Source organism: Panicum hallii, chromosome 9, assembly GCF_002211085.1.
Source record: "Panicum hallii strain FIL2 chromosome 9, PHallii_v3.1, whole genome shotgun sequence".
Classification (NCBI taxonomy): Eukaryota; Viridiplantae; Streptophyta; class Magnoliopsida; order Poales; family Poaceae; genus Panicum; species Panicum hallii.
In genome coordinates, this window is record NC_038050.1 from 16621702 (window position 1) to 16648549 (window position 26848).

At 49.6% G+C, this 26848-nt stretch overlaps 3 protein-coding genes and 1 non-coding gene across 5 annotated transcripts; all 4 read right to left on the reverse strand.

Moving 5' to 3' along the window:
• Positions 1–4535: 4535 nt before the first annotated feature.
• Positions 4536–6068, reverse strand: LOC112873530 (chlorophyllase-2, chloroplastic-like). Of its 2 annotated transcripts, none has more exons than XM_025936510.1 (2): positions 5555–6068; positions 4536–5451 (listed from the first exon to the last, which is right to left on the reverse strand). In XM_025936510.1, the coding sequence occupies exons 1-2, from the start codon at positions 5885–5887 to the stop codon at positions 4741–4743; spliced, it is 1044 nt and encodes a 347-aa protein (XP_025792295.1). In that variant the 5' UTR covers positions 5888–6068; the 3' UTR covers positions 4536–4740. The 2 variants fall into 2 exon arrangements, with proteins under 2 accessions (XP_025792295.1, XP_025792296.1); XM_025936511.1 differs by having other exon boundaries at positions 4536–5473; positions 5555–5681.
• Positions 6069–6811: 743 nt separating this feature from the next.
• LOC112872876 (fibropellin-3-like) lies at positions 6812–7855 on the reverse strand. Its single transcript, XM_025935913.1, has 5 exons — positions 7615–7855; positions 7436–7507; positions 7202–7333; positions 6974–7120; positions 6812–6876 (listed from the first exon to the last, which is right to left on the reverse strand). The coding sequence occupies exons 1-5, from the start codon at positions 7853–7855 to the stop codon at positions 6812–6814; spliced, it is 657 nt and encodes a 218-aa protein (XP_025791698.1).
• A 3238-nt stretch (positions 7856–11093) lies between these two features.
• On the reverse strand, positions 11094–12051 carry LOC112872877 (adhesive plaque matrix protein 2-like). The gene is made up of 4 exons (XM_025935914.1): positions 11736–12051; positions 11496–11621; positions 11282–11371; positions 11094–11164 (listed from the first exon to the last, which is right to left on the reverse strand). Exons 1-4 carry the CDS (start codon positions 12049–12051, stop codon positions 11094–11096), a joined length of 603 nt encoding a protein of 200 aa, XP_025791699.1.
• Positions 12052–19594: 7543 nt separating this feature from the next.
• LOC112878441 lies at positions 19595–19733 on the reverse strand. Its single transcript, XR_003225764.1, has one exon. It is a non-coding gene; the product is annotated as a small nucleolar RNA Z247 (small nucleolar RNA).
• Between the last annotated feature and the right edge of the window lie 7115 nt (positions 19734–26848).

Sequence of the window (26848 nt, forward strand, 5' to 3'; positions counted from 1 at the left end):
ACGCGCGGTGGTGAGGCTGGCGGCCGACCCTCCCCCCTTCCACTCGCGGCGGTGAGGCTGGCGGCCGGCCCTCCTCCCTTCCCCGCGCGGTGGTGAGGCCGGCGGCCGGCCCTCCTCCCTTCACGCACGGTGGCGCAGCTGGCGCATAGCCGCTTCCCCTCCCCGCATGGCGACGCAGCGGCGCCAGCCCTCCTCCCATCCCCGCGCGACGGTCAGGCCAGTGTCGGTCCGTCTCCTTTCCCCTTGTGGTGGCGCGCCTGGCGCTCAGCCGCCTCCTTCCCCGCATGGCAGCACGGCGGGGCCGCTTGCCCGCTTCCCTTCCTCGCATGGTGGCGCCCGGCCGACTCCCCCTCCCTACGTGGCGGTACAGAAGCGGCGGCGTGGCCAACAGGCCTGTGTAGGCTAAACGGGCTGACAGGCCGGCACGACACGACTAGGGTGCACCCGTGCCGTGCCTAGGCTGTCACCTTAGCCCGTAGGCGGGCACGGCGCGGTCCAGTTTAGCAATCGTGCCTAACAGCCCGTGCCTAGACGAGATGTGCCAGGCCGCCCGTTTGGTCATCTTGCTATCTTTGACAAGGCCTTTATTTCCTATGCGATCACAGTCAACATGTCAGTAATCCAAAAGTTAAAGCTACTCTGGTCATAAAAGAAAAAAGGGACTGGTCACCGGTTTGGTCGAAAAATTGGTAAGGATCTTATGCACAAGCTAACTAATTGGTAGACAGTTAATTTTAGCTGGGGTTGATCGAAATGGAACCAGCTAATACACAACTAAAGGCCTTCTAAATAGCTGAATAACAATTACCGAGCATCTCCAGCAGTCCCTCAATAAATATTTCCTAATAACCTATTATTAGGGTATCATAATACCACTTTTATGGATTACTGGGAAAGATAATTTTACAGTTCTCCAAAAATCTCATCCAAATACAACTAATATATTGAGAGAGCCAAAACTCTCTCTTTATTTGAGGGGAGTTAGGGTGAAATATTGGTACAATCCAATAATTATTGAGAAAAAGGAGAAGTATTAGGGAACTGTAGGAGTATATCTTTTCCCGATATTAACAGTTTATTAGCGAAAAGAAGACTACTGGAGATGCTCTTAGCTAGTTCAATCTAGCTCATTTCAGCTAATGAGCTAATGGATTAGCCAGATGAATTTAAATGGGATCAAAATCGGATATTTTATTTTTAGATGAAGCACGCTATATATGGAAAAATTAAAAGGTGGTATGCTATAATCAAAACCCGTCATTTTTTTAACAAGTTAAAAGTAATGGGTTGTATTGTCGCGTGTCACTTAAAAGTGTTGGTCGAGATTCTGACCGGGAAGTCTTGCAATTTTTAAGAGAGTTCTCGAAGCGCAAAGGTACAAGAGTCGTCGCACACGGAAGGTGGCAACGATTCAAATACTCAAACACAAGAGCAATAAAAAAAAAGAAAAACCACACCACACACCACAACGACCTAAGATGACTAATAGCCTGCAGTGATAGAAAAAACTAATGGATACCCGCACAAATTGCCTAACTAATAGACCAACGAGAGGAAAGATGTGGAGATCTTGTAAGACGATGCCTTCAAAAAGGACGCAACGTTGAAGATGCCACCATCGCCCGTCCATCCTAGAGGAGCAGACCAAGTCTTCACCTGGCAAAAACAAAGGGATTTGGTGGCCACAACAAAACAACGCCCCCAGCGAGGTGAGCTACATCCACGGATGTTGCTGTTGTCGGTGCCGATGAAAGTCGGGTAGACCTTAACCCACGGCCTTAAATCCAACTCCACACAATCGACCGAAAAGGCCCGGAAGAGAGGCAACATAGTGGCGATGGGCAGTCCACGTCGACGAGGAAGCACACCTACAGGGCAGAAACAAGCAGAAGACCACCCCTGGCCGGAGCAGAGACGAGGCAGAAAAATGACGAGCTGCGACCGAGACAACCACGTCCGGCGACGGTGAAACCAATAAAAAAGCGACTGAGGGAGTATAGATCCGAACCCGGAGCAAGCAGATCCGGAGGTGGGCAAGCGGCGGCGGTGGCCGGACTAGGGTTTGGATGGGGGAAGGGTGTTGGCGGCGAGTGGGGTCGCGCTCGAGTCGCCCAGAGGGGGGGAGCACTGGATACATGGAGGTCTTGCAAGTGACAACTGACAAGCTTTGTTAATGTCGGTCACTTCTCGGATTTTAGTCATAATGTATCAAGAATCCGTCACTTTCCCTACTTTACTCTCTAATACTGACCTGTGTTTTCATGTAGTATTTTCCTTGTACAATGGCTAAAGGGCTCAGGTGTGGGCCTCTGTTTCTCTCCTTGCGATTAGTCTCTCCATCCCCTTGCCTGCAATATAGAGGAGAGAGACACATAATTAAAATCGGGCTTTTGTTTGGGCTTCAACCGGTGGGAACAAGGTCTAAAATTAGGGCAAAAAAATGATCACGTGTATGAGTTGACGGCTAGTAATTACGTATTGGCATCTCAATCGTCACATAGTCATAACAAAAACCATAATAGTGATAATCTGTCTAGAATCTAAATTTTCGTGGTTGCAGTTATGGCACCAAAGATATGCTTGCAACTAAATTCATAACCAGCGCATATACTTTAATTAGTCAGGTTCTTCTCTTCGTGGTAGGACCTGTACACCTAGAAATGCATCTTAGACTTATGCTTGGATGACATAAGCGGTACTGTAATATAATTTTTGTGGTTATTTCTCTTGAGTTCTGTCTTCATTTTACTTGTATTTTTTTTGCCAGTCTTAGTGGGGTTCTATAGAGAGTTTTATGGGCATTAAGTGTCACGTCACGTCAACAAGTTTGGTAACATGACAGGATCAGAGAGCAGGGGGAGTTTCATGGGGTGTGAGGGGAGTCTCATCACCATGAGACCAGTTTTAATGGAAATTTTATGGCAATAAATTCTATATCATATTATCAATTTTGCTGATACGGCGAGAGGAGAAAGAAGGATAGAGTTTTATGGACGAGATAGGTGAAACTCAATCGGTACAGTTATCTAGTTCTTAATCCTGATAACTGTGCTATAAAACTGTGCGCTGAGACTGACATGATACTTCTTTGATATATGTACAATAAAATTTTACATTGAGACTGATTTTGGAGGGTCTATATCGTATGGGATGGACGGTGGATCCTATGCATCTTTCGTGCGATGGGAAGGCGTGGTGTCGCACGGCCCACAGCGGCCCATCATAATCGCACCATTATCCAGTGAAGCGCGGCCCATACAGGCAAGACGGACAGCAGCGCAACTTAGCTTCCCTCAAAAAAAAAAAAAGCAGCGCAGCTAGCTGGCAGGCAGCTGCCATTGGCCAATGAAGAAATGCAACGCCGCAGCCATCGACATAGTTAAAATGCACAACATAGGTGGTAGAATTCATTATTTTTGTCAGAGTCTGTATACAGTATAGTTAAAATGCTAATTTAATATAGTTAACATAATGAAAATCTAGATTCAACATTTCTTCAAATCAAGGTCAACATTTGGAACAAACATGTTCAACATTTCGGATGAAAAATGTTGAGGTAATATATTCAAAATATTGAATGAGTTCATCCGATGTGTTGATTTTTGAAAAATGATAAAAATATATTCATGTTGGATCTCATTATGTTGAATTAATTCTCAGCAACACAGTGGCTTAAACGGATTCAAAAATAAATTTACAGTTTAGGAGAAAAATGCATTTTAAGTTTGAAATTGTAAAGCTACACACACCCACTAGGGCCAACCACAAACCGCCACATGTTCCGCAACCCACCCTCAAATATGCCAGCTGTCTCCTAGCGCTCTCTCTCCTTATTTTTTTTTTCTTTCGGAAGATATACAGGATCCACACGGTGGATGTGGAGACTGAACTTTTGAGCCACTTTGATCTCATCCAGCATTATTAGGAGCTAGCCGCAACACAATTCAAATGGCAAAACTATATATCGCGCGCAGGTGTGGGACGATAATTCGGCCCATTTGGAGATTTTCACGCCGCTAGGATGAGCGATCTAGTCTACTTATTGCTTTATCATTGTTCGCTGACCCAGCTTTGACCCGTGTGCTGTTGTTTCTATCTTTTTTTTTGCTTTGCGTTTTTTCCTTCCCCTTTTCCTTCCCGTTTTGCAACTCTACTCTCCCTTTTTGTTTGATTTTTTATTTTCATTATCTATTTTTCCTTATTTATTTTCCTTTTCCCTATAATATTTACTAGTCTTTATTTCCCCTTTTTTTATCTTTTATACCTTTATTTTCTTTTATTCTCCGTTTACTTTTCAATAATACTAAACTTTTTTCTTCCCTTTTCCTTTTCATTTTATATTATTTTCTTTTTCATTTCTTTTATTTTTTATTATCCTTTTTTATTTAGTTGTTTCTTTGTTTTCTTTTTATCCCTTCGTATACCAATTTGTCTGCATGTATATACATTATGTTTGCCTATAAAAATTATTGTTCACGACGTGAGTATGTTTGTTCTTCACGTATAATTATTTGTTTATGGTTGGAGCTATTTTATTAGCGTTAGATATTACGTTTTTATCACCCCAGTGCTACACTGCTGCTACTGGAGCAAATAAAGCAGTCACGAGAGTAGAGTCTACAAATCCTCCGTGTACGCTTTCTACAAAAATCTACGCATGTCCTTTTCATCTTATCAACCTGTAATTCCGACGTGTCAAATTTCTGTCGTCACAGTCCTGCAGATGACAGATCCTGCAAGCTACTCTGTCGGCGCCACTGCCTCCTCGTCGAGAAACTCCACGACGGACAGCGCCACGGGCGCCTGCTCCGGCCGCGCCCTGATGCCGTTCATCGCCGCGCCGTCTCCACGCACCCACTTGTCCAGGAACGCGACGGCGGCGCCGCCCACGAACCGCCGCATGGGCGCCCTGGCCCCGCCGCTCCTGCAGATCGCGCGCGTGAGCATCCCCCTGGCGCCCGGCGTGTCGTCGTCCATCATGTCCGTGTGCCCGTAGTCTGCGGCCACCAGGTGGCACGCCCCCGGCGCCGCGGCGCGGTCCAGCTCGGCGTAGAACGCGGCGTGGCTGACGCCCCGGGGCGCGCACGGCGGGAGCAGCGGGCCCCGGGGCAGCTCGCCGAGCCCCGAGCCGATGACCATGGCCGGCGCCGAGACACGGAGGGAGCGGCTCCTGCCCGTGAGGATCGGCGGCGGCGTCTGCCTGCCCACGCCCATGCCGTCCACGGGATCCACGGCGACGAGCGCGGCTAGAGGGAGGGCGAGCTTGGCGTGGCCCAGCGCCAGCGCGAAGGCCACCTTGCCGCCGCGGCTGTGGCCGGAGACGGACACCTTGGTGACGGCCGCGCGGACGCCGGGCGGCAGCGCGGAGGAGAGGCCGCTGGGGAGCCAGCCGATGACGGCCGCCGCCGCATTGATCTCCTCTGTGGTGTCGGGCCCGGATATCGTGTACAACTGCACGCGGTTTGTACGCAATCTTGTCTTGACATGGACACATGGTGAAGGAAACGGAAAGCAGGCCGAACTGGACGAAACTGATGAACTGCTTGTATCTTACCTGAGGTGCGACGATGATGTAGCCATGGGAGGCGATGTGCTGGAACAGCTGCGAGTAGAAGGAGTTGACGACGAGGTAGCCGTGCAGGAAGACGAGCACCGGGTACTCCCCGGTCTCATGCGGCGCGGCGACGAGCAGCGGCTTGGGCGGCAGCGTGCCCGCGCCGGGCTGGGCCGGCGCGCCACCCCCGCACCTCGACGGCGCCCTGGCCTCGTCGACCCGGGAGAGGCTGACGCGGTGGCGCCCGTGGTCGAACACGCCTCCCGCCTCAGACCCCATGAGCAGCAGAAGGCAGTGTGCAAGGAACAGCAGCGCTGCCGACGCGGTGTTCATGTCAATAAGGAGCCCTGAGTGGCTGAGTGTAGTGCAAACCTAGGGAAGGCCGCTCAAGAAGTGAAGGTAATAATCGAGACATGATGGGACTCGTGGCTGCTTGGCGGCCGACCGTGCCTGCGGGGAGCTCGCCGCTCCGATCCTTCCTTATCCTGGTGGGCACTTGGTGGATTATAGTCAGTGGGAACACAGTGACAGTCTTGGACTCCGGCACTAGGCGCTTCGTTTGTCATTTGGGGGACTTCGTTTGTCCACGACACGCTCATGTCTGCCATGTCGCCATCCTTGAAAGACTCGTTCTCACATGGCAGGAATAATTAGGCAATGAATCTAGAACACATGTTGGAGATTAAGGAGAAAAATGTTCGAGGTTTGGAATAACATTTTACCCCTTGGAGAGAAACTCATTTAAGAAGAAACGGATACAATCTACAATTGAAATAGAAATGGTTCGAGTGGAACAGAAATTTAGATACCTGGAAGCCTGTGGGGAAAAAATTTATCCATCTGGCTTGTTTAAAATAATTATTGAACTGTAACAAATTGTCCAATGAAACAAATGTGTACAGGCCGAAAGAACATCCGAACTGCTTCTTTTTGTGTGAGGAAGGAACGATGAACTAGCCTACCAAACAAATTCGACTAGTAAGTAAAAAAAGCAGAGGATGAGCGTAGGCTGGTTTCCCACTATCCCAACGGCAGGCGTGACCTACTACTATTCTGATTGTAACCATGTTCTACTGTTGCCTTGGGCTATTCTCAATGAAGTGTTTCGTTGCGCCTTTTTTATTTAAGTACCACATCATCTTTAGATATTTAGGTTGATGAATAAAACAACCCCTCCCAGCGCATTGATTCACCCCACCACCTCACCATTTCACAACCCCTGCTGCTGCGTGAGCCGTCAGGTCGTCGTACGTGTAGCTACAGGTCCATGGCGAGCGTGACCAGCACCAGCAGCTGCAGCAGACGCCGAGACGAAACAGGTCCTGCAGAGACAAGCTCAAGCACATCACTGAGCCAGCGTCGTCTCGACGCGTCGCGCGAGCGCATGCATGAAAAATGAATCGGTTGCAGTTGAATTGCCTTCCGTGCCGGAGGGAGGAGCAGACGGCCCCGACGAGTCGTGGCTCCCTGTCGGCGCCGCCGGCGAGGGCGGCGTCGGCGAGGACGGCGAGGACGGTGCCGGCGCCGGGGCGAGTCCCAGGGCGGAGCAGCCCTTGCCGAAGAAACCTGCGCGGCAGCCAATGCAAAGGGAGATTATAGTATTCAAGCAGGTTTTGACGCGTGTCCCGGCCGGACGTGGATGCTCACAGTTGTTGACGCAGGGTAGCGCGGCGAGGTCGAGGAGGTTGGCGTAGCCTGGCTGGCACTCGCAGCTGTAGCTGAACGGTGCGTCGCCGGCCTTGCACGCTCCCCCGGGCCCACAGCTCACGGCCGCGCAGACTGCACAGGCGTCACGTGCAACAAGAGGTCATGCTCCGATCCTGTCCTCGACAAGACTGTACAGACTAGTTGGAGGCAGGGGTGAGCCGGCGAGTGACTCACCGTCCGTGGGTAAGCCGGGTTTGGGCGGCGGCGGCGTCAGGCTGATGTTGAAGCAGGCGCCGTCGAAGGAACCTGCAGGGCGGAAATGGTTGTTGGTGAACTGGTCAGCAGGCTGCAGCTACCTAACGAACCAGCACACATCTACAGTACAGAGAGGACACGATCGATTCAGCAATTACAGTTGGGGATGACGCAGGGCGAGAAGGGGATGTCCTTCCAGGCCTGGGACCAGCCGGGGTCGCAGTGGCACTCGTAGGTTGGCACGCCGGGGATCAGCTTCGGCAGCTCCGTGCAGGTGCCCTTGCCGCAGTTAGCCGTGTCGCAGACCGAGGCGCCGGCGGCGCAGCTGGCGAGCAGCGTCGTCAGGAGCAGCAGCCGCACGGGCTCGGAAGCCGTCGAGCTCCTCGCCAGCGCCGACATCTTCTACGGCGCGCGTCGGGCGTCTTCGAGCTGCGAACGAATGATCAGGCGTGTGGCTGGGATGTTCGAGGAGCTCCCCGGGCGGCGAACGGCGCTGGGGTTGGGATCGCGCGAGGGCCGGCGGCCGGCCGGAGAGAAATGTATATGTAGGTTTGCCGTCGCCTTGGATGGAACGACCATGGACATGGAGAAAGCGGCCGGAGCCGACCGAGCCCGGCCAGCTAGCTTTCTCGGAGCTGGCAAGGCAGCGCGACGGCGACGCGTAGATCGGTCTGTTTCTTCTTCGTGGCCGGTCCTAAGTTTTATCACCTCTGCTGGCTTGTTTGTTCGCAATGCTTTGCTTCGGAATGTTCTGTTTTGGACGCCCGAGAGGAATGGTCTGCTGGTTTGGCGCCATCGTGCTCCACAGCTTCATGTCCCTTTTTTTCACATCTCGTAGAGCCCAGCGATTAACACGGCTGCTGTCAGTGTATTTGGAAGTACTCTGCTTCACGAAATTCAGCTCCACTCCGAAATCTCCATGCCAAACACATAGACCCCTATAAACTCCGGCTCCAGAAAAAAAACCGAATCTAAGAGCCAGCTCCATATTTTGTTAGGGGACTTCGGTTTAGAAGCAGCTAGACTAGGCCTAGCTTGCTTCTGTGACGTTTATTCCAACTCATAAATTAGTATATGTTTATTTTCTTATTAATCCCGTGCAAAAAAAGCATATTGTGGGAAGCGATCTGAGCAGATAGCAAGGCAGGGTGCTGTGGCCGTTGTGGTGAAGAACGACTGTTAAATCATATGTTGGCTTTATACTAATGGCACATCACCTATAGTCTATCTAACAGCCTACTCATATAATAGTTTGTTGTTGATACACATTATACCATTGTTGCATGATCTAATTCATCGTCTCACGAAAGTGTCTTAGGGTCTGTATCTTAGCCGGCTGTAAATTTGCACTATGCTTCTTTTCTCTCCATCTCAGTACTGATTTAATGTGGCAACTCTTACATTCTACTTATAATCTAATTATACTTTCTCTTAAGGTGCTCAAACAAGAGTCAAGACCACAAGTTTGTCGATGTAATGACAGCGAAAAGGTATGTTGTAAGAAATATGATCTCATTAGGCTATGATTGTGATTTTGATGATTATATGATAACATAGTCAGCGGGACTAACGAGTTTGTGAGCTCAAATTTGTAGAATTTCTAGATCCCATTGATGAAGTCCAATCCATATACAATATAGTCCAAATTGCTATTAATATGGTCCAAATCGCTGATAAGATGTCCAAATTTTAGGGGTGTCCAAATGCTAGCCGAGATGATTTGGACAAGGTTCAGCATGATTACATGCGTCGGTTAAACTGACGGCAATGATCTTATAACGTGTCGGTGCATTGGTGAGTTGATATAACGATCAAGTGAAGAAATAAAAGTAGCACCGGTTGAACCGACGCTATAAGAATGGAGGCGTGGTGCAATAAGGTGATGACATGGAGATCAAGAGGAGGAATGCAAGAGGCACCAGTTGAACGACACTCAAGGAGTGTTGTGATTACTCGGTACCGATTTTGAAGATACAGAAGCATTCGAGGAACAAAATCTTCAGGACCGGTTGAACGATGGTGCGTCGGTGCAAGGCATCGGTGAAATGACATCAGCTGGGAATGACAATTGGAGTTCAACGACTAGTAGGTAGGGTCAGTGTGACCGGTTAAACCGACGGTGGCGACCGGTTTAACCGACGCATTATGCTTCTCGGGGAAAAGGCATGTAACGGCTAGAAGTGGATCTCTAGCCTATATAAGGCCTCACCCCGGGTCATTTGAGGCTGCTAGAGTTTGTGAGAAGCTACCCATACTCTAAAGAAGTTCTCCAAGCCACCCAAGAGCTCATTGATCACATCCTTAGGTTTAGCACAAGCTTTGAGAGTGTTAGTGTTAGGATTAGCTCTAGAGAGAGTGAGAGAGTAAGACGTTGCTGCCTTATGTGCTGGTCTTGAGTGAACCACAAGTTATATCTCGAAGTACCGGCCCCGGCGAGTCATCGACCCTCCGGTTTGGTGTGGAGCGGCGACGCCGGTTTTGTGCGGGGGACGTGGAGAGCTCTTTCGTTCGTGGAGAAGCTCCTTAGTGGAGATGGCATCGAGGTGATCGAGAACTTGGCGGGAGCCTTGGTGGCTAAGCCTTGGTAGCGAGTTAAGAAGAGTTCCGGAAGAGACTCGGTGACCGAAAGCAATACTCTTAGTGAGTGCTTCAACAACGTGAACTAAGAGTGACCTTATGCTCTCCGATACCACTTGTCAAGAGTTTGCTTCCCCCTCATCCACCTTCCTTTAAGCTTCCGCATTTTTTATTGCAATCTTGTGTGCCTTTACAATCTTAGTGTAGTATCTTGCTAGGATTGGCTATAGGTTGCAAAACTTTTTGGGAGGTGGTTTTCACACCAGTTGAACCCTAGTTGCACATCTAGATTATATATTTTACCTTATATTTTATACTAACTAGTTTGAGATATAGATTAAGATTTAATAATTGCCTAATTCATCCCTTCTTCTCTTAGGCTACGAGCACCGGTTCTTGACACCGAGGAAGACGGTTGAGAGAGGGCGGAGGAGCTAGATAATACCAGGAGGAAAAGAAACATTGTTGCCTTTGACGATGATAGGCGGTTGAAGACAACATAAGTAAAATTGAGGACTGTCGAGGACGTGCACTAAAAAGAGTTTCTTTTTAGTTTCTAGTTGATACAGTCGTTTTGGCTTTTTGTCATTTGAGCAAAAATTGAAGAAACCGTATCCTTGCCATTTCATTCGTACCGTCACCGCAACACTTTCAACAATTTCCTTACGAGTGGCCAACAGTTGTATTATTTTTGGATAAGTCGCTACCATAACTACGAGAAATGAGCTTGTCAGGCGTTAAGTTTTGGTGGTTCGATAAAACTGTTGAAAAATATGTACTATACTAGAAAAATTATCGGACATTGAAAGAAAAAGTTAATAAAAGGCACAGTTCACTCATACAAAACTGTGGGGACGCGCTAGTACGATGTATATATATATGTACATATAACAATGGTGTTCATGTAAAATTCATACAAGCTGGCCGGTGCCGAGACTTTCATTTTGGTCCCATTGTGAACGGGCCGAATTAATATAGCATCTCTGTCCTAGCAATTAATAAAGCTCTGGATCTAACATGGCTCCCTGGCCGGCCAGCATCCCTGTGCCTCGTCACGCGGCTACACGAGCTGAACCATGGCGAGAGAGAGCAGCGACAGCAGCTGCAGCAGACGCCGCGAGGAAACAGATCCTGCACAGTTACGTACATAGGGGATCAGCGCCGATAATCAAACCGGTCAGTAAAGTCCAAGTGCAGTTGCCGCATTGCCTTTCGGGCCGGTGGGAGGAGCCGACGAGTCGTGATTACCAGGTGGTGGCGGTGGCGCTGTCGACGGCGACGGCGACGGCGACGGCGGCGGCGCGATGCCCAGCTTGGAGCAGTCCATGCCGAAGACACCTGCTTGCAGTTCAGGGCTTCAGGAAAGGGTGATGCACGTACTGGGGGCAGAACGAATGAATGTGTAGCTCAAATGTGATGAGCTGATGATCAGAGTCGGCGAATCGAATGGGTGGCTGCATACAGTTCTTGACGCAGGGGAAGGCGGTGAGGTTGAGGAAGTTGACGTAGCCCGGCTGGCACTCGCAGCTGTAGCTCAGTCCTTCTCCCCTCTTGCACTCTCCCGGGCCGCAGTTGATGGCCACGCACGCTGCACGCACGCCACAGGATCGACAAGCAAGAGAGATCAGCACACACAGCAGGCATGACTAACTCATCATCGACCACTCGGATTCTCGATAATGGATGGGGGCTGGCTACTCACGGTCCGTGAGGGGTATGCCCCTGGGCACCAGGCTGATGTTGTAGCAGGCCGGGTCGAAGCCACAGTCGGGGATGATGCAGGGCGCGAAGGGGAGCGGGGTGAGGTTGAGGAGCCTCGGCTGCGACCACCCGGGGTCGCAGGTGCAGTTGTACGAGGTGGTCACGAACGGGATCGGCCCCGGCATCTCGCTGCACGAGCCCTTGCCGCACTTGGCCGTGTCGCAGATCGTCGCGCCACCGCCGGCGGCGACCTCCGCGCACGCGAGCACAGCCAGGAGCAGCGCGGCCACCGCCGGCCTCCTCCTCACCGGCACCATCATCCGGCCGGTCACTCGCGGGGCGCTCCGGTCACTGCTGGTTTATGACCCGGCCTTCCAAGTGACGACGATGCTGGCTAGGCTACTACCCCAGCGGACACGCGCGCGCACGCAGGGACGGAGATGTATATATAATATATGTAGCTGCGTGTGCGTCGTCGCCGCCTCGGACGGAACGACGAACCGAGAAGCGGCGCCGATCGCCGTCGAGCTCGGAGCTGGCGAGGCACTGTTTGTTTCTTCTCGCCGTCCCTAAGTTTTATCAGCTCAAAGCTCAAACTGGTTTGTCCGCGTCGTTGGCTGCTTTGGGAACCTTCTGTTTCGGACCCAAGCGGAGAAATGGTCCACACGGTACGGCTCCTTGATTCGTTGCTCGCCCTAAGAATATATACCGTTTGATATCTGAAAAGATCTAACGGTTTATATATTATCCTAAAGAGTCCGTATCAAATAATGTTAACCCTATATATGTTATTCTACACCCCCGTTTTAGCTAAACTGAATAAATTAATTTCCAGTAATAAATTAGGGCCACTAAATGAGCTCAATGTAATATATAAATCGCAAGCTAGCTAAAAAGACCCCAGGCACTGCACAATACCCTAACGGTCGGCAAATAAACTATTAACAAGGCGAGACATTTTTTTCCTCGCCTCTCGAGATAAATTATGATTACCATGTTAATAATGAAAAGAGAGCTTTAATTTGGGTGAGTAATGCGGTAGGGATGAGAATCATGAACGCGTGGGCCATCAAATTCAGGACAAGGTTGTTGAATCATGTTGCGCGTAGCATAAAACAGTGTCAATTAGGCGTAGAGGTACAACCGGATCTTATATAGCGATATCCGGTGGAGCTATGCAAGCATGGTGTTTAGGGACAGAATTCACCCACGTGAATTTTCTGCGCCGGGGTGAGTAGATGCGGGTGTACCAGTGTGCTAAGTACACACAAGAAGGAAAAGAAAGAAACAAGTATTTAATAATCTATTCAGATAACAGATACAAGTCCAGTCGTGGGCTCTATAATTTGCTGGGGTCGATCCGACTTCGGCGATGTGGTCTTCTAGTTCCCGGAGTCTTGGAAAGCTCCCGGTTAATTACCTCCGCAAGTCTAGCTTGCCAGAGTACCTCCGATTCTGCTGCTATGGTCGTCGTCTTCGATCTTCTCTTCCGTTCTCCATGCATGTGTAGTGGTGGTGGTGTAGCCTCATCGATCCATGAGCTGGTGTAATGTAGCTGGGACATCAGCAACGCCTGCCTCGTCCGGCCTCGTCGGTCTCGAACGGTATCGTCGTCGTTTGTAGGGGTGAGTCAGGGGCAGACATACATTGTATCAACTGAATACCCATTATTTCAGGCAAAAAAAATTGTATATGTAGTATTGCTCAAATGTATGAAGCAAAAAATGAAAAAATGAACAGCACACAGGCACCAAATAAACTCTGGATCTCTCATTCATATCAAAAATACAAAAATACGTAGTAGCCCATGTTCCCTTTCCCACCGACGGCCCAAACTACCACTCAGGCAAATTGGCGGGCCGATCAAAGCCGCCCTGATCCAGGCCAACCCCAATGGCCCGAACCCCCCCTCCCCCGCCGGTTGCCCTTGTCTCTACAGGTCTGCCGCTCCCGATTCCCTAGCTGCAACGAGGGCGCGAGGTGGCAACCGAGGCGGCGTGTGGCGAGGTACCGAGCAGACCAGCGGCGAGGCGCGCGAGTTGCTGCTAGCGGCCAGCACGTGGATGGCAAGGGTGCGAGCTCCGACCAACACGAATGGCAAGGGCGTGCGCTGCAGTCATCCAGCAGCCCCGCCAGTAGCGCCGCAACGATGGTCCGGAAGCCGGCAGGCCGTAGGCGCAACTCCAGCCCTTGTCCGGCACAAGGGGTACCTGGCAAGCTTAACCGAGCCATTTACAATCAAAGTTGGTTTTGGAACGTTAAATTCATCCATATTTTGTAAATGATGTTATTGCAATTTACGAAATTTCTATATATATTAAATATTTCAAGCCATGTATAATTTATATTGTCGGTACTCAATTATGTGCTATTAATATGTAATTAGGCTGTTAAAAGAATTTGTACACCCTTTCAAATTTTGAATACCCACCTTCCAAATTTTAGGCCCGCCCCTGGGGTGAGTAGTCGGGGTGCATGGTCGTGAGTCGTGGCAGCTGCTCGTAGACGAGCGAAGTAGTTCCGCGGGAAAATTCCATCCGCAGAAGGCTCCATAATCTTGTAGCGGTAAGGCATATGTACGTAGATGCACTTATCTTTGTGGCTTGCTCCCTGTGGTGGCGCACGTACATCTTCATACATGCCACTAGCTTGCTAGCTTCATTCTTGTTAGCCGTACGTGTGCACTTGCGCCCGCGCGGCAGTACACGCATGAGCTCGCATGCAAGCACATGCTCAAGTGCCTGGTTGACGATCGAACTTCCTGGCTCCGCGCGGCTCCTTGGATCCTTGCCGCGACGGCATTTTGCGACAACCCGGCATCATGGCATCGTTCGTCGTCTTGACATCGCTTCTTTTCCTATGATAAGGGCCACCCTTTAGTCCCTGTCAGATCTAGGCACACGGGATTATGTACATAGCGTATTTTTCTTATGATAAGAGATAGGACATGGCCCACGCCCTACATCTATTGTAACTACTCGTAGCGCAGTAGGACTACTCATACAGTAGTAAAACTAGTCTGAGACGATGGGAAACTACCTGAAAAGTATTCGGGTAGGACTTCTACACTACTAGAAAACGGTCTATCGGTACCAGCACGTTAGCGCCGGTCAAGAACGAGCCGGCACTAACGTGCCTCAACAGTGTAAGGCGGGCACGTTAGTCCCGGCTAGAAATACCAGCCGGCACTAACGTGCCAATTCCCGCGCGGATGGTACACGTTAGTGCCGGCTGGTAACACTAGCCGGCACTAACTTGAGCAAGTTAGTGCCGGCACTAACTTGAGCAAGTTAGTGCCGGCTAGTGTTACCAGCTGGCACTAACTTGTCCATCTGACGTCACGTGGGCGCGTTAGTGCCGGCTGGTAACACTAGCCGGCACTAACCGCGCCATCCCCCTAACAAATTATTAGCCCCTTCGCCCATTCAGATCGACGACGTCGCCCCAACTTACCTGCCGCCCCGACGTCCTCGCGCCATTGCTGCCACCGCCCGAAGCTCCGGCCGCCGCGCACGTCGTCGTCCTCGCGCGCGGCCCCTTCCGCGCAGCCCGGTCGCCCGGCTGCCCCTGCCGCCTCGGGATCCTCGCGCCACTGCTCCGCGTCCTCGCGCCCCATTGCTGCCGCCGCCCGAAGCTCCGGCCTCGGCGCACCTCGTCGTCCTCGCGCGCGGCCCGTTCCGCGCAGCCCGGCCGCCCGGCTGCCCCTGCCGCCTCGAGGTCCTCGCGCCACTGCTCCACGTCCTCGCGCCCCATTGCTGCCGCCGTCCGAAGCTCCGGCCCCCACCGTCTACCCCTCCCTCCGGACCTCCTCCTCGCCCTCCGATCGCAAAAACGGATTCGAGGTGAGCACATCAACTTGCAAAAGCATCTGGTTAATTGCACATCAACAATGTTTTGAGTTACGTGATATCCTGCTTCTTAGTCTTGCCCTGACTAATTGCAAAAGCATCTGGTTAATTTGGAGGACGATATTTCGACCAACGCAAGTAGAAGCACTTAAAGGGGTTTCTTGCAAGCAGGTGGGACCACGAATCTTCTCTCATCCTTTTGTGTTCTGCTTCCAAGTGCACCTCTGACATAATGTACATTTTTTTTACTTGATAGTGATGCTTCTGTACTTATTTCCATGTCTGGTCTGCTAAGTTTTGATAAAATTATACTGTCTCCTGCCATTCTCATGTAATTTTTGTTTGAAAAGTTGCTAAGTGCTGAGACTTGCAATGACTAGGAAGCTAGCAGCAATGCAGCATGCTGAACAATAGTTTCTAGCAGCAATGCAGCATGCTAAACAATTGTTTGAAACGTTAGTGCCGGCTGGAATTACGGACCGGCACTAACACTAGCCCTTTAGTGCCGGTCAGTATAGCCGGCACTAACGACTATCACGTTAGTGCCGGCCATTTAGTGCCGGTCACAGGGACCGGCACTAAAGCTCCCTGTGACCGGCACTGATGTGCCTTTCTCCGGCAGTGCTAGGCTTGTGTTCGACTAGAACTTTCATATAACTCTATCCCTCCAGACTATATAAGGGCGGACAGGTACCCCTCCAAATAGGAGATCACCCGATCACTATCTAAGAAAATACAAACCACACAGGACGTAGCGTATTACGCTCTCGGCGGCCCGAACATGTCTAAACCTTGTGTTCCTTACACCTTCCAGTTCCTAATCTCGGCGACACCCTACCTACAAACTCACCACCTCGGAGGTATCCCTCGGTGAGCGTGGCGGTAAAACACCGACAGCTCGCGCGCCAGATAGGGGTGTTCATCGAGCATCCACTGGAGAACTCGATGGCATCGTTCAACTTCACCAGCGCCGTGCTCGACAAGGACACAACCTTCATCTTCGATTCCTGGATCTACGTCGCCAACGGTTTGGGTGGCTTCAATAGCCACCTAGTCGACTCTAGAAAGCCAATGGCCTCTACATCAACTCGAAGCAGCAACCTCAACGAGTTCGTCGACAACCTCGACAAGTTGCTGCTCCCCGATCTGGCCTTGCAGATCGAATAGATGTCCATTTTCGACACGATTTCCACTCGTAATGCATCAGAACTAGTCGGATTGGACTCAAACCGATCTGAACGGACTGCGCACATAGCGTACTTTTCCTATGATAAGGGATGGGATATGGCCCACGCTTTACATCTATTGTAACTACTCGTAGCGTAGTAGGACTACTCATACAGTAGTAAAACTAGTTGGAGATGATGGAAAATTACCCGAAAAGTACTCAGGTAGGACTTCTAGGCTTGTATCCGACTAGGACTTCCATGTAACTCTGTCCTCCCAGACTATATAAGGGCGGACAGGGACCCCCTCCAAATAGAAAATCACCCGATCACCTCCTAAGACAACACAAATCACACAGGACGTAGGGTATTACGCTCTCAGCGGCTGAACTTGTCTAAACTTTATGTTCCTTGCACCTTCAAGTTTCTGATCTCGGCGACACCCTACCTACAAACTCACCACCTTGGGGGTATCCCTCGGTGAGCGTGGCGGTAAAACACCGGCAAAACAAGCTTTGTATCTAGACTCCCATCAACTTTCCGTTTGATTTTATACACCCACTTGCAATCAATAATATTCCTGCCTTTTTGAGGAACATGATGCCAAGTTTTGTTCTTGATCAATGCATCATATTCCACATCCATTGCATTTTTCCAATACTTGTCAGCATGGGCTTCTCCCAGGTACTGTGGTTCATCAGTAGAAATAAAACAGCCATAGTGAATCGTGCCATCAGTATATACCTTGGGCTTGCGAATTCCTTCTTGGAGCCGGGTGCGTGGACGTTCAGGTGCAGGTGCTTGTCCTGGAGAGCTCGGCGCAGAAGATCCCGGAGCAGACAGACCAGTGTCGCCATTGTCGCGCGCGCGTGATCGGTCGGAGACATGATTGTCCCATGATTCCCCCCGTGGCCTGAGGGAGCAGGCGAGCCAGACGCAGTCTGGTGTAGAGGCGACGCGGGAGGAGATGTGGCAGGCGCTGGCTGGTGAGGCGATATCATCAAATCGGAAGCCTGATGGAGGTCCAACGTGTCGGCCTCAGCTTGGTGCGGGGAAGGAGATTCACCTGGGGCAGATTCTGTCGCAGGTACAGGTCTCGATCCCGAGGGAAGATCAGCTTTGGGAGGCGCGCTTTGGATCCCGGTTCCTGTTTCTTCCTGCATATCGCATGTATCTTCACAAAAACTGTTAGCGGCAGAATTATTAGTCCCATGATCATCCCGTAATTCATCCCAAGTGAAAGGATTGAGAAGTTTAGATGGGAGCAGAAGAATTTCTGAACGGAGTCTAGAACCTGCATTAGGGTGCAACTTGGAGAAGGGAAAAATGTTTTCATCAAACATCACATCTCTTGAGATATAGACTCGGCCAGTTTTGATATCTAGGCACTTGAATCTCTTACGTAAGTTGTTGTACCCTAAGAAGGCGCACTCTTTAGATCTGAACTCAAGCTTCCACTTGTTGTAGGGCCGAAGATTGGGCCAACATGCACACCCAAATATGCGCAAGGATGAGTAATCAGGTTTGGTGTTAAAGAGCCATTCTAGTGGGGTAGCAAACTTGATAACTCTACTGGGAGTTCGGTTGATCAAAAAAATGGCAGCTAGGAAGGCTTCATCCCAAAATTTTAAGGGCATGTGAGCATATGCGAGAAGAGAAAGACCTACTTCAATGATGTGGCGATGCTTTCGTTCAGCAGGCCCATTTTGTTCGTGTGCATGAGGGCATGAAACAAGATGTGAGATGCCAATTTTGGTAAAAAAAGAATGGAGCCTTCATTTTCTCTACCCCAATCAGTTTGGACAGAGATGATTTTTTGGTCAAATAATCTCTCAACAAGATTTTGAAAATCATAGAATTTTTGAAACACTTCAGACTTGAATTTTAAGAGACAAATCCAAGTAAATTTGCTAAAATCATCAATAAAGCTCACATAGTAACACAAGCTCAAGAGGATAGATAGATGTACCAGTGGACTTTGGGTATGGCAACTGATGACTCTTTGCTTGTTGACAAGCATCACAAACAGAGTTTTTATTTGACTCCGAACTAAAAGGAAGATTATGACCCTTAATGACCTTTTCAACTATAGGAACGCCAGGATGACCTAGACGATTATGCCATCTTTCAACAGATGGTTTATTGACTCTAAGAACTTACTTTGTGCGTAGAGGGTAGAGGATAAAGGCCCTTCTGGCATGCTCCTCGTGTCCGATCCTTTATAAGAAATAAGTTAGGATGGAATTCAAGGAATACATTGTTATAGTTGTAAGATGATGAACTGAAACAAGGTTCTTATGAGTGGTAGGAACATGAAGAATATCATTTAGACTAAGATCACGACATGGGGTATGAATAGTAGAAGGACCAATGTGACTAATATTCATACCTGCACCGCTAGTGGTGTGAATCTGTTCTGTACCATTGTACTTCTCATGGATGGATAGCTTCTCTAGGTCACTGGAGATGTGATCGGTTGCACCACTATTGGTGTACCAATTCGTGTCGACAGTGTACCCGCTTGCAGCAGCTGCAGCGACATGCTTCTCTTCAGGAACGTAGTCCTCATCAAACCGGTGCCAGCAACGTTCTGCTGTGTGACCGGGCTTCATGCAAACTTGGCAGTTTGGCCATAACGAAGAGTTGCCACGATTGTTGTTGCCGCGCCCTGCACCATAGCCTTGATGTTGGTAGTTGCTGCCACTGTTGTTGCCACGGTTGCGGCCGTCTCCACGTCCACGACCTGAGCCACTCCCGTGTCCCGTGCCATTGTTGCCACAGTTTTCCACGGTTGGCGATGTTGGTCAATGATCCAGAGACTCCACTGCCCATGAGCTCCATATGAGTCTCAAAGGCCAAGAACTGCGAGTAAACTTCACTCATCGAAGTTGGATCTGTTCTTGCTATCAAGGCGGAGATGATGGGGTTGAAGTTGAGGTCGAGACCGGTGAGGATGTACTCCACCAGTTCAGCATCTTCAAGAGGCCTGCCGGCTGCTGCCATCTCGTCACCGAGTGTGCGCATCTTGCCAACGAACTCTGCGATGGATTGATTGCCCTTCTAGGCAGTAGCGAGGGTGAGCCTCGTGTTCACCGCGCGTGCCCTAGTCTGCGACAAGAACATGTTCTCAATCGCAGTCCAGGCATCTACAGCTATCACCTTGGAGATGACTTGAGATAGGACCTCTCGTCCTAGAGATCCAAGGACAAAGCTGAGAACTTGCTGATCCTTGGAGTACCACTCGTCGTATGCCAGATTTGGCACCTTGGTGGTTTTGTCGCCAACTTTCCCATCTGTCTCAGTAGATGGAGCTGGGGAGTTGCCATTAAGATGGCCTTCAAGACACAAGCCCCTGGTAGCAGCAAGGATTGCTGCATCCTCCACATTGCATGGTTGGATTTGGAAAGTTTCTCGGAGATGACTATCCCTACCAACAGATTGGCAACAAAGGAGGAGGAGGAGGTCGTGGCGAAGGATTGAATTGGATCTAAGCTCTGTTTACCATGTGAAAGTTCAGAGGCGCTATAGGATTATGGTGGGACACGCCTTGACCTTTTCCTGGCCGGCGGCTTCGTGTTTATATAGGAAGGAAAATTCCCGCTTGGATGTTACAAGATCACACAAGATATTGATGAGTCTGGTATCTAGTTAGTTTAGATTACAACAACCTTCTACAACAAACCTAATCTAGACCGGCACACCATATCTCGTGTGCATACAAGATTGATTGTTACATAGAACTACTTTGTCTAACACCTGCATGATGCTCGATGAAATGCTCATGAGGGGTGATTTGTTCCTTCTCGTTGCATTGGTGAGAGACCATGCATGGGTGTCTCGCGCGTGAACACGATGTCAGAATGCCAGACCAGATCAGTTACATGACCTTGAAGTGATCTACTCATCAAACAATAAAAATCCCATCTTTGCTCCATAAAAGTCTAATTGAATCAAGGAATACAAAGACACCATCGGCGCGATCGCATATCAGAGCTTGACGTTGACCTTGGAAGTGCAGCTTCCGTTGAAAGTGAAGCCACTATTGAAGAACCATGGCTCCGCCAGCTCTGAATGCTGTAGAGGTGGTAAAGGGCCTTAAATTTTTAGCCTAGTAGATAATTTAAGGGCCGGGATTCTAAAATAATTGGGCTCTAATTTTATATAGTTTTAAGCTAAAAATATATAAGAACTAAGTTGGATTGTGAAGAGAGGATTAAGACCATGATCCGTTACCACCCCCTAGATGCTAGTACCGCTTCAGCGTGGCCCGGCTCACCACCTTGTCGTGGCGTTGGTGTAAAGACGTCGGCGGGTGAGGCGGCTGCTCCGGCTGCTCCGAGAGGTGGGGCTGTCTAACTACTCTTGGCCACTCTGGCACACTTCGTGTGGGCTGCCTAGGCGCGCATGCCGGCCACGCCAGCCCAGGATGCACGTCTCAACCCCGCCCTCCGGTAGGCATACGTTCCCATGGAGGCCGCGAGCAGCGGGGACAGGCCGTCCTGCTCGACACCCACCGGTACCTCGGCAAGTACAGCTGCTTCAACGGTGACGAGCCGGCGGCGCCGTGTGCTCCCCGAAGGGATGAAGCGCACCGTGCCGTGCGCAGCATCGAGATGATGGCAGGCGACATGGAAAGCTTCGGCAGCTTGGTGGTGCTGTGTCCGGCCGTGGGACTTCTCCGTCCGCTGAGTTGGTCGAGCTGCTCAGTGCTCAACTGCCGTTTGCCGCCTGAACGATTGAACGAAGAAAAGAGAAGTCTATATCAACTTTCACGTAAGAAAAAAAGCTAGGTGCTAATGTATAGCACCGTACCCTATTTTCTACACTTGTATACACATACATACATACATACATACACTTATGTACATGTATTATGTATACATACACACATTGACCAGCAGGTCCACCGTGGCTTCCTCCCTGGGTCTTTATTGCGTCGTTATATGGGCCAGCGTAGGCATTTGTTTTTTAATTTAAATTTACATATATGGGTGCCTCCCTTGCCGGGAGGCAATGGGTTTGAGCCCGTTGGGCCTTTTACACGAGACCGGGTCTGGACGACTAAGCGATGCGGTACTAATTTTGGCGGCCCGACTAAAATCCAGTGCCCCCTCCTTTTCTTTTCCGCGCGGCGGCGACTGGGCGCGGCACGTACGAACCGTGCGATTCGAAGTACTTTTTGAACGTTTCTTTTGTCTTTTTTTTTTTAGCTTACGTGGACCATACATAAAAGAGATGCCCTAATACTATGGCCTTCATAGTATCATGCATGTATCATGGCTTTCTCCGGATCACGCATCATCATGCCTCGGAGTTTACGGAGTAATAGCATAAGCACCAATATTTGATTCTTCCATGATTTCTTGATGAAACAGGAGGAGTAAGCCTCTACTGGTTATAAATTAAAAAGAAGCAACAAAGGTACACAAAAGTTTCAGGAAATAAAAAAGAAAGGAAAAAACTGTAGAATTACACAAGAGATTCTAGCCATTCCGACATGTGCACTTTGTATCTTGATTTTGCTCTTAGGATAACCAAGGCTAATTCCTTCTTAAAGTTATTCAGACAAGCATCAGGAAGGGGTTGAATATCTCTGAAGATGAGATCATTTCGCTGCATCCACACACTCCAGCAAAAAAGGATGATGATATCCATGAAAAAATGCACTCCAAGCTGAGCTTTTACCTTCTCTAACGCCAGGAAGGGGTCCACCTCAAGAAACCCAATATGTATTTTGGCCCAACAAGCTTGTGCAAAAGGCAGGAAATGTGAAGAGATGAGCTAAAGTTTCATCCACCCCTAAATTGCAAGAAACACAGCTATAAGAAGGGAGTTGCATGTTTCTCTTCCTTAAGAGCTCTCTAGTACTTAATCTATCTTTGAGCAAAAGCTAGAAGAAAACCTTATGCTCTTTTTTTTGCAAGCTGACTTCCATAACCATTTGAAAGTTGGAAGAACCGGCATATGTCCAGTGAGTTTAGTATAAGTTTTAGAGGTGGAATAAAATGGAGATCCCCAAATACATGTCCAGACATCGTTATTGATTCTTTCATGATGGCCAAGCACTCTTATCTTCTCATGCCGCTACCTGCACGACTAGGGTTGATAATGGATTACGATCATAACACCTCCTTTATAATCCAACTCAATGTTTAATCATCCTTAGCTTAAAAATAAGATATAACCTTTTTTTAGTCCTAAAATAAGATGTAACCTTTTTTTAGTCCTATCCGCAAAGTTTCTAAGCTAAATTTTTAGACCCACTGCTACCACCCGTAGGCACGAGGTGACACTGTGACTTCCGGTGACGATGGGTGCAGCTGAGTGACCACCATTTATCTCGCACAAAGGACAAACTATTTAATAATTCCTTCTACCATCATATATAACAGTCGCACGCATTTTTATTTACCCATCTCCGTATACCGCCGCGCATCTGCACATCGCTCCCTCGGCTCTATATAAGAGTGGCCACACCTCTGCCACTTCCATAGCAACTCATCAATCAACAGCCCCAAATCAGCTGCCGTCAATGGCCGCCATTAGCCTCCTTGTAGCCGCGCTCGCGCTCGCCGCCTCTCTCGATGCTCTCGTCCCGGTGCCCGTAGCCATGGCCGGCCCAGCCCCGGTCGAGGTTGAAGGCTGGTACCAAGCCTTAGAGAAGTCAGAAGCGATGGAAACTCTCGAGATTGCGATCCATGTTATGCACAAGCACTTGGAGGAGCTCCCATCGCTCGTCCACGGCGATGGAAATCAAGGAGAAAGTCGCGGTGGTGGGGCAGCCCGAGGCGACGCCATCATCTCCGTCAGCACCCGGAGTCTGACGTTCCCTGTGGCCATGGTCGACATCACCGCGCCGTTGACGTCAACCTCCAGGTGCGACACCGGCACCGGCCGGCCAGTGCCGTGCAGCACCCTGGCGTCGCTCATCCCTCCTACGTGCGCCTACGGCACCACCAGCACCGTGCTGTACCAGGGTCCTATCACCTTGGCACTACGCCCCTTGGGAGCGCGGTCCACGCCTGCCGGGTGGGAGTGTCGGAAATCCGCCTCCCACTTCTCAGGCACAACCGAGTAGTTTGTCTGAATTGGGAAAGAATGAACACACACCTTTCTATTTGTTTGCACACCTTTGTATTTGTTTGCACTAGGGGTTCGACTGGATCCCTGTTGCTGCTATGAGTTTTGATTTAAATACATATCCCAAGGGGACATGATATAATGAAGTGGCGCTGGGTACAAGACCGGACGCAAGTTACAAGAATAGAGAACCTTGGTCCATGGGCTGCACGCAGGCAGTAATACTAGTGTGGCCGCAATCTACGACTAGTGTGATCTATCCTAGATGCTGCCTACACACAAGGGTTAATACCTCAACAATTCTCCCCCTAAGCCTTGTGTGCCTTGCTCGAGGGAGCTTGGATCATCCCGATCCTGGATCACAGCTCCTGAAACTTCACTCGCCCGAGTGCCTTGGTTAGAATGTTAACAAGCTGATCCTTGGTGTTGATGTAGTCGGCATCGATAAATCCCTTCTCAATGCAGTCGCGAATGAAGTGATACCTCAATTCGATATGCTTGCTTCGCTTGTGGAAGACGAGATTCTTGCTCAGCGCTAGTGCCGACTTGCTGTCCATCATGAGCTCCACACATTCAGCCTTGTTCCCCACGAGCTCACCGTGTAGTCTTGCGAGTCAAACCGCTTGAGTTGCTGCCATGGTGGCTGCAACGTACTCTGCTTCACATGATGACAGAGCCACCACACGTTGCTTGAGTGATCACCAACTCACCGGGCACTTCCCAAGGTAGAAGAGGCTGCCGCTGGTGCTCTTGCGATTGTCGATGTCGCCGGCATGGTCGCTGTCGCTGTAGCCAGCCAACCGACACTACGCCAGAAGCCCTAATCTGAGACGCGCCCTAGGCAAAATGCTAGACGCGCAGGGGTCGCGTCCCGCATTACCGCGTCGCAGATTAAAAAGTAATCTGAGACGAGCCTCACACGCGTCTCAGATTACCAAAATGCAAGACGCGCCTCAATTACGGCTCGTCTCGCCTTGGCTTCACACAGGCTTCCCTGGGAGCCAAATGCGAGACGCGCTCTTATTTAGGCGGGTCTCGCATTAGTCACAGATGGGAGACGCGCCTTACTTACGGCGCGTCTCGCCTTGGCTTCACACAGGTGCCCCTGGGAGCCAAATGCGAGACGCGCTCTTGTTTAGGCGGGTTTCGCATTAGTCACAGATGGGAGACGCGCCTTACATACGGCGCGTCTCGCCTTGGCTTCACACAGGCGCCCCTGGGAGCCAAATGCGAGACGCGCTCTAGGCTAGGCGGGTCTCGCATTAGTCACAGATGCGAGATGCGCCTCACTAAGGGCACGTCTCGCCTTGGCTTCACACAGGCGCCCCTGGGAGCCTATTGAGAGTCGCGGCCTAAGCGAGGCGCGTCTTGCATTAGTCTACCTCCAACAGGGGTCTTTTTTTTCCCCAGCTGCATCCTGGAACTAGCCAGGATTTGGCAGGTGCAATCAAATACCTGCAAAAGATTTCAATTCACAGAATTCACCGCAATCATCGCACGCATCCATACAATTCACACAGTGCGATACACACAAGGAAAGATGGTATTATATAACACATGTACAATCAATTAGCAACAATGATCGATAAGAACAATAGAGTACATGCAAAGTAAGTCTCTCAATCTAGCTCAATGTCGCCTGCCGTGCTATCGTGGATGGAACTCCCCCTTTGTGTTGACCACCTCCATCATGAGGAATCCCGCTAGCCTCTCTCGGATATCCTTCACGTTACCAAGCGTCGTTTGATTGAAATAATCATCTTCGTCCTTCGAAATATAATTACAAGCAGTTAGAATACAAGATGAAGACAGATATTTTTTAATTATAACACGTGATAATTCTTACCGTGAAATCCGGTTTCTCTGCAACTAGAAGCATGTTGTGGCAAACATAGAACCCACATGAGTTACCCGAGGGTTGCCGTGTGCACTACATGTCAAAGATAGATAGAAATTAGCATTTTGCGACACTTAGAACCAAGAAAACATCGAAATAGTAAAGCGATTTAGTTATAGTAGTTACCGTCCACGCGGTGTGATGTGTAAACGCAGCTTGACGTTGCTCTTTGTATCCTTCTTTGGCCCTAAGATGCCTGTCAAGAGACCTAAACACAGACATCCGGATGTTATATTACAAATGCTTCTGAAATGGGCAAATGATAAAAAACTAAAGCAAACAACAAACTTACTCGTCAAGGATTGAGATGACTAGAGAATAATCACGTATCTGAGGCGCGCCCGACTCATCTGATGGAATGCTCGAGTCAAGGTAGAAGACTTGCTTGCTCCTGACATTGATGATGAGTGTAACCCAATGGTTGCCTGGGTTGTACGGCACCACAATGTGCTCCTTGTCAGCATGTACTCGCATGCACTTCACCATGTACCTAACCAAGTTGAAATGGAAACAAGCGGTTACATGTGTTAAATGAAAACAAGTGACTACATGTGGCTACAAGTTGAAATGAAAACAAGTTTAATTGTTGCATGTGCGCACCTGACCAAGCTATCTCTATCTGAATTCATAAATGTCACCGTCATCAGCTGTGGGTCAATGTACCCACACTTCTTTCCGGTTCGACGCCTTGTCTCTTGTTGCATGTGCCTACACGATCCATATGAATTGAAATAGAAACGACTTAAATTGTTGAACGTATATCAAATGCATTGAAATGGAAACAAGTCTTAATCGACTTACAATGCAAAGCACCGAATGAGAGAAAGATCCAAAGCGTCGAGGTTGAAAAGGTCGAACAAATCGCTCCAGGCAACAATAAAGATGTTGCCTTTGCCCTCAAGCTGCAGAAAGTGCCGCTCTTCGAATGACACCATGATTTCCTCGGCTTGATTGACATTTTGCATGTAGTAGTTGTGCAGGTCCACACAATATTGACCTGCTGCCCGAAGCTCAGAGACACTAAGCAAGGCCTTTCCAACCCTGTACTTTGGATTCTCAGAAGTGTAAGCCCTTGTGACCGGTTGTTTTATCCGCTCCACCTTTTTCTTACCCTCTGAGATCT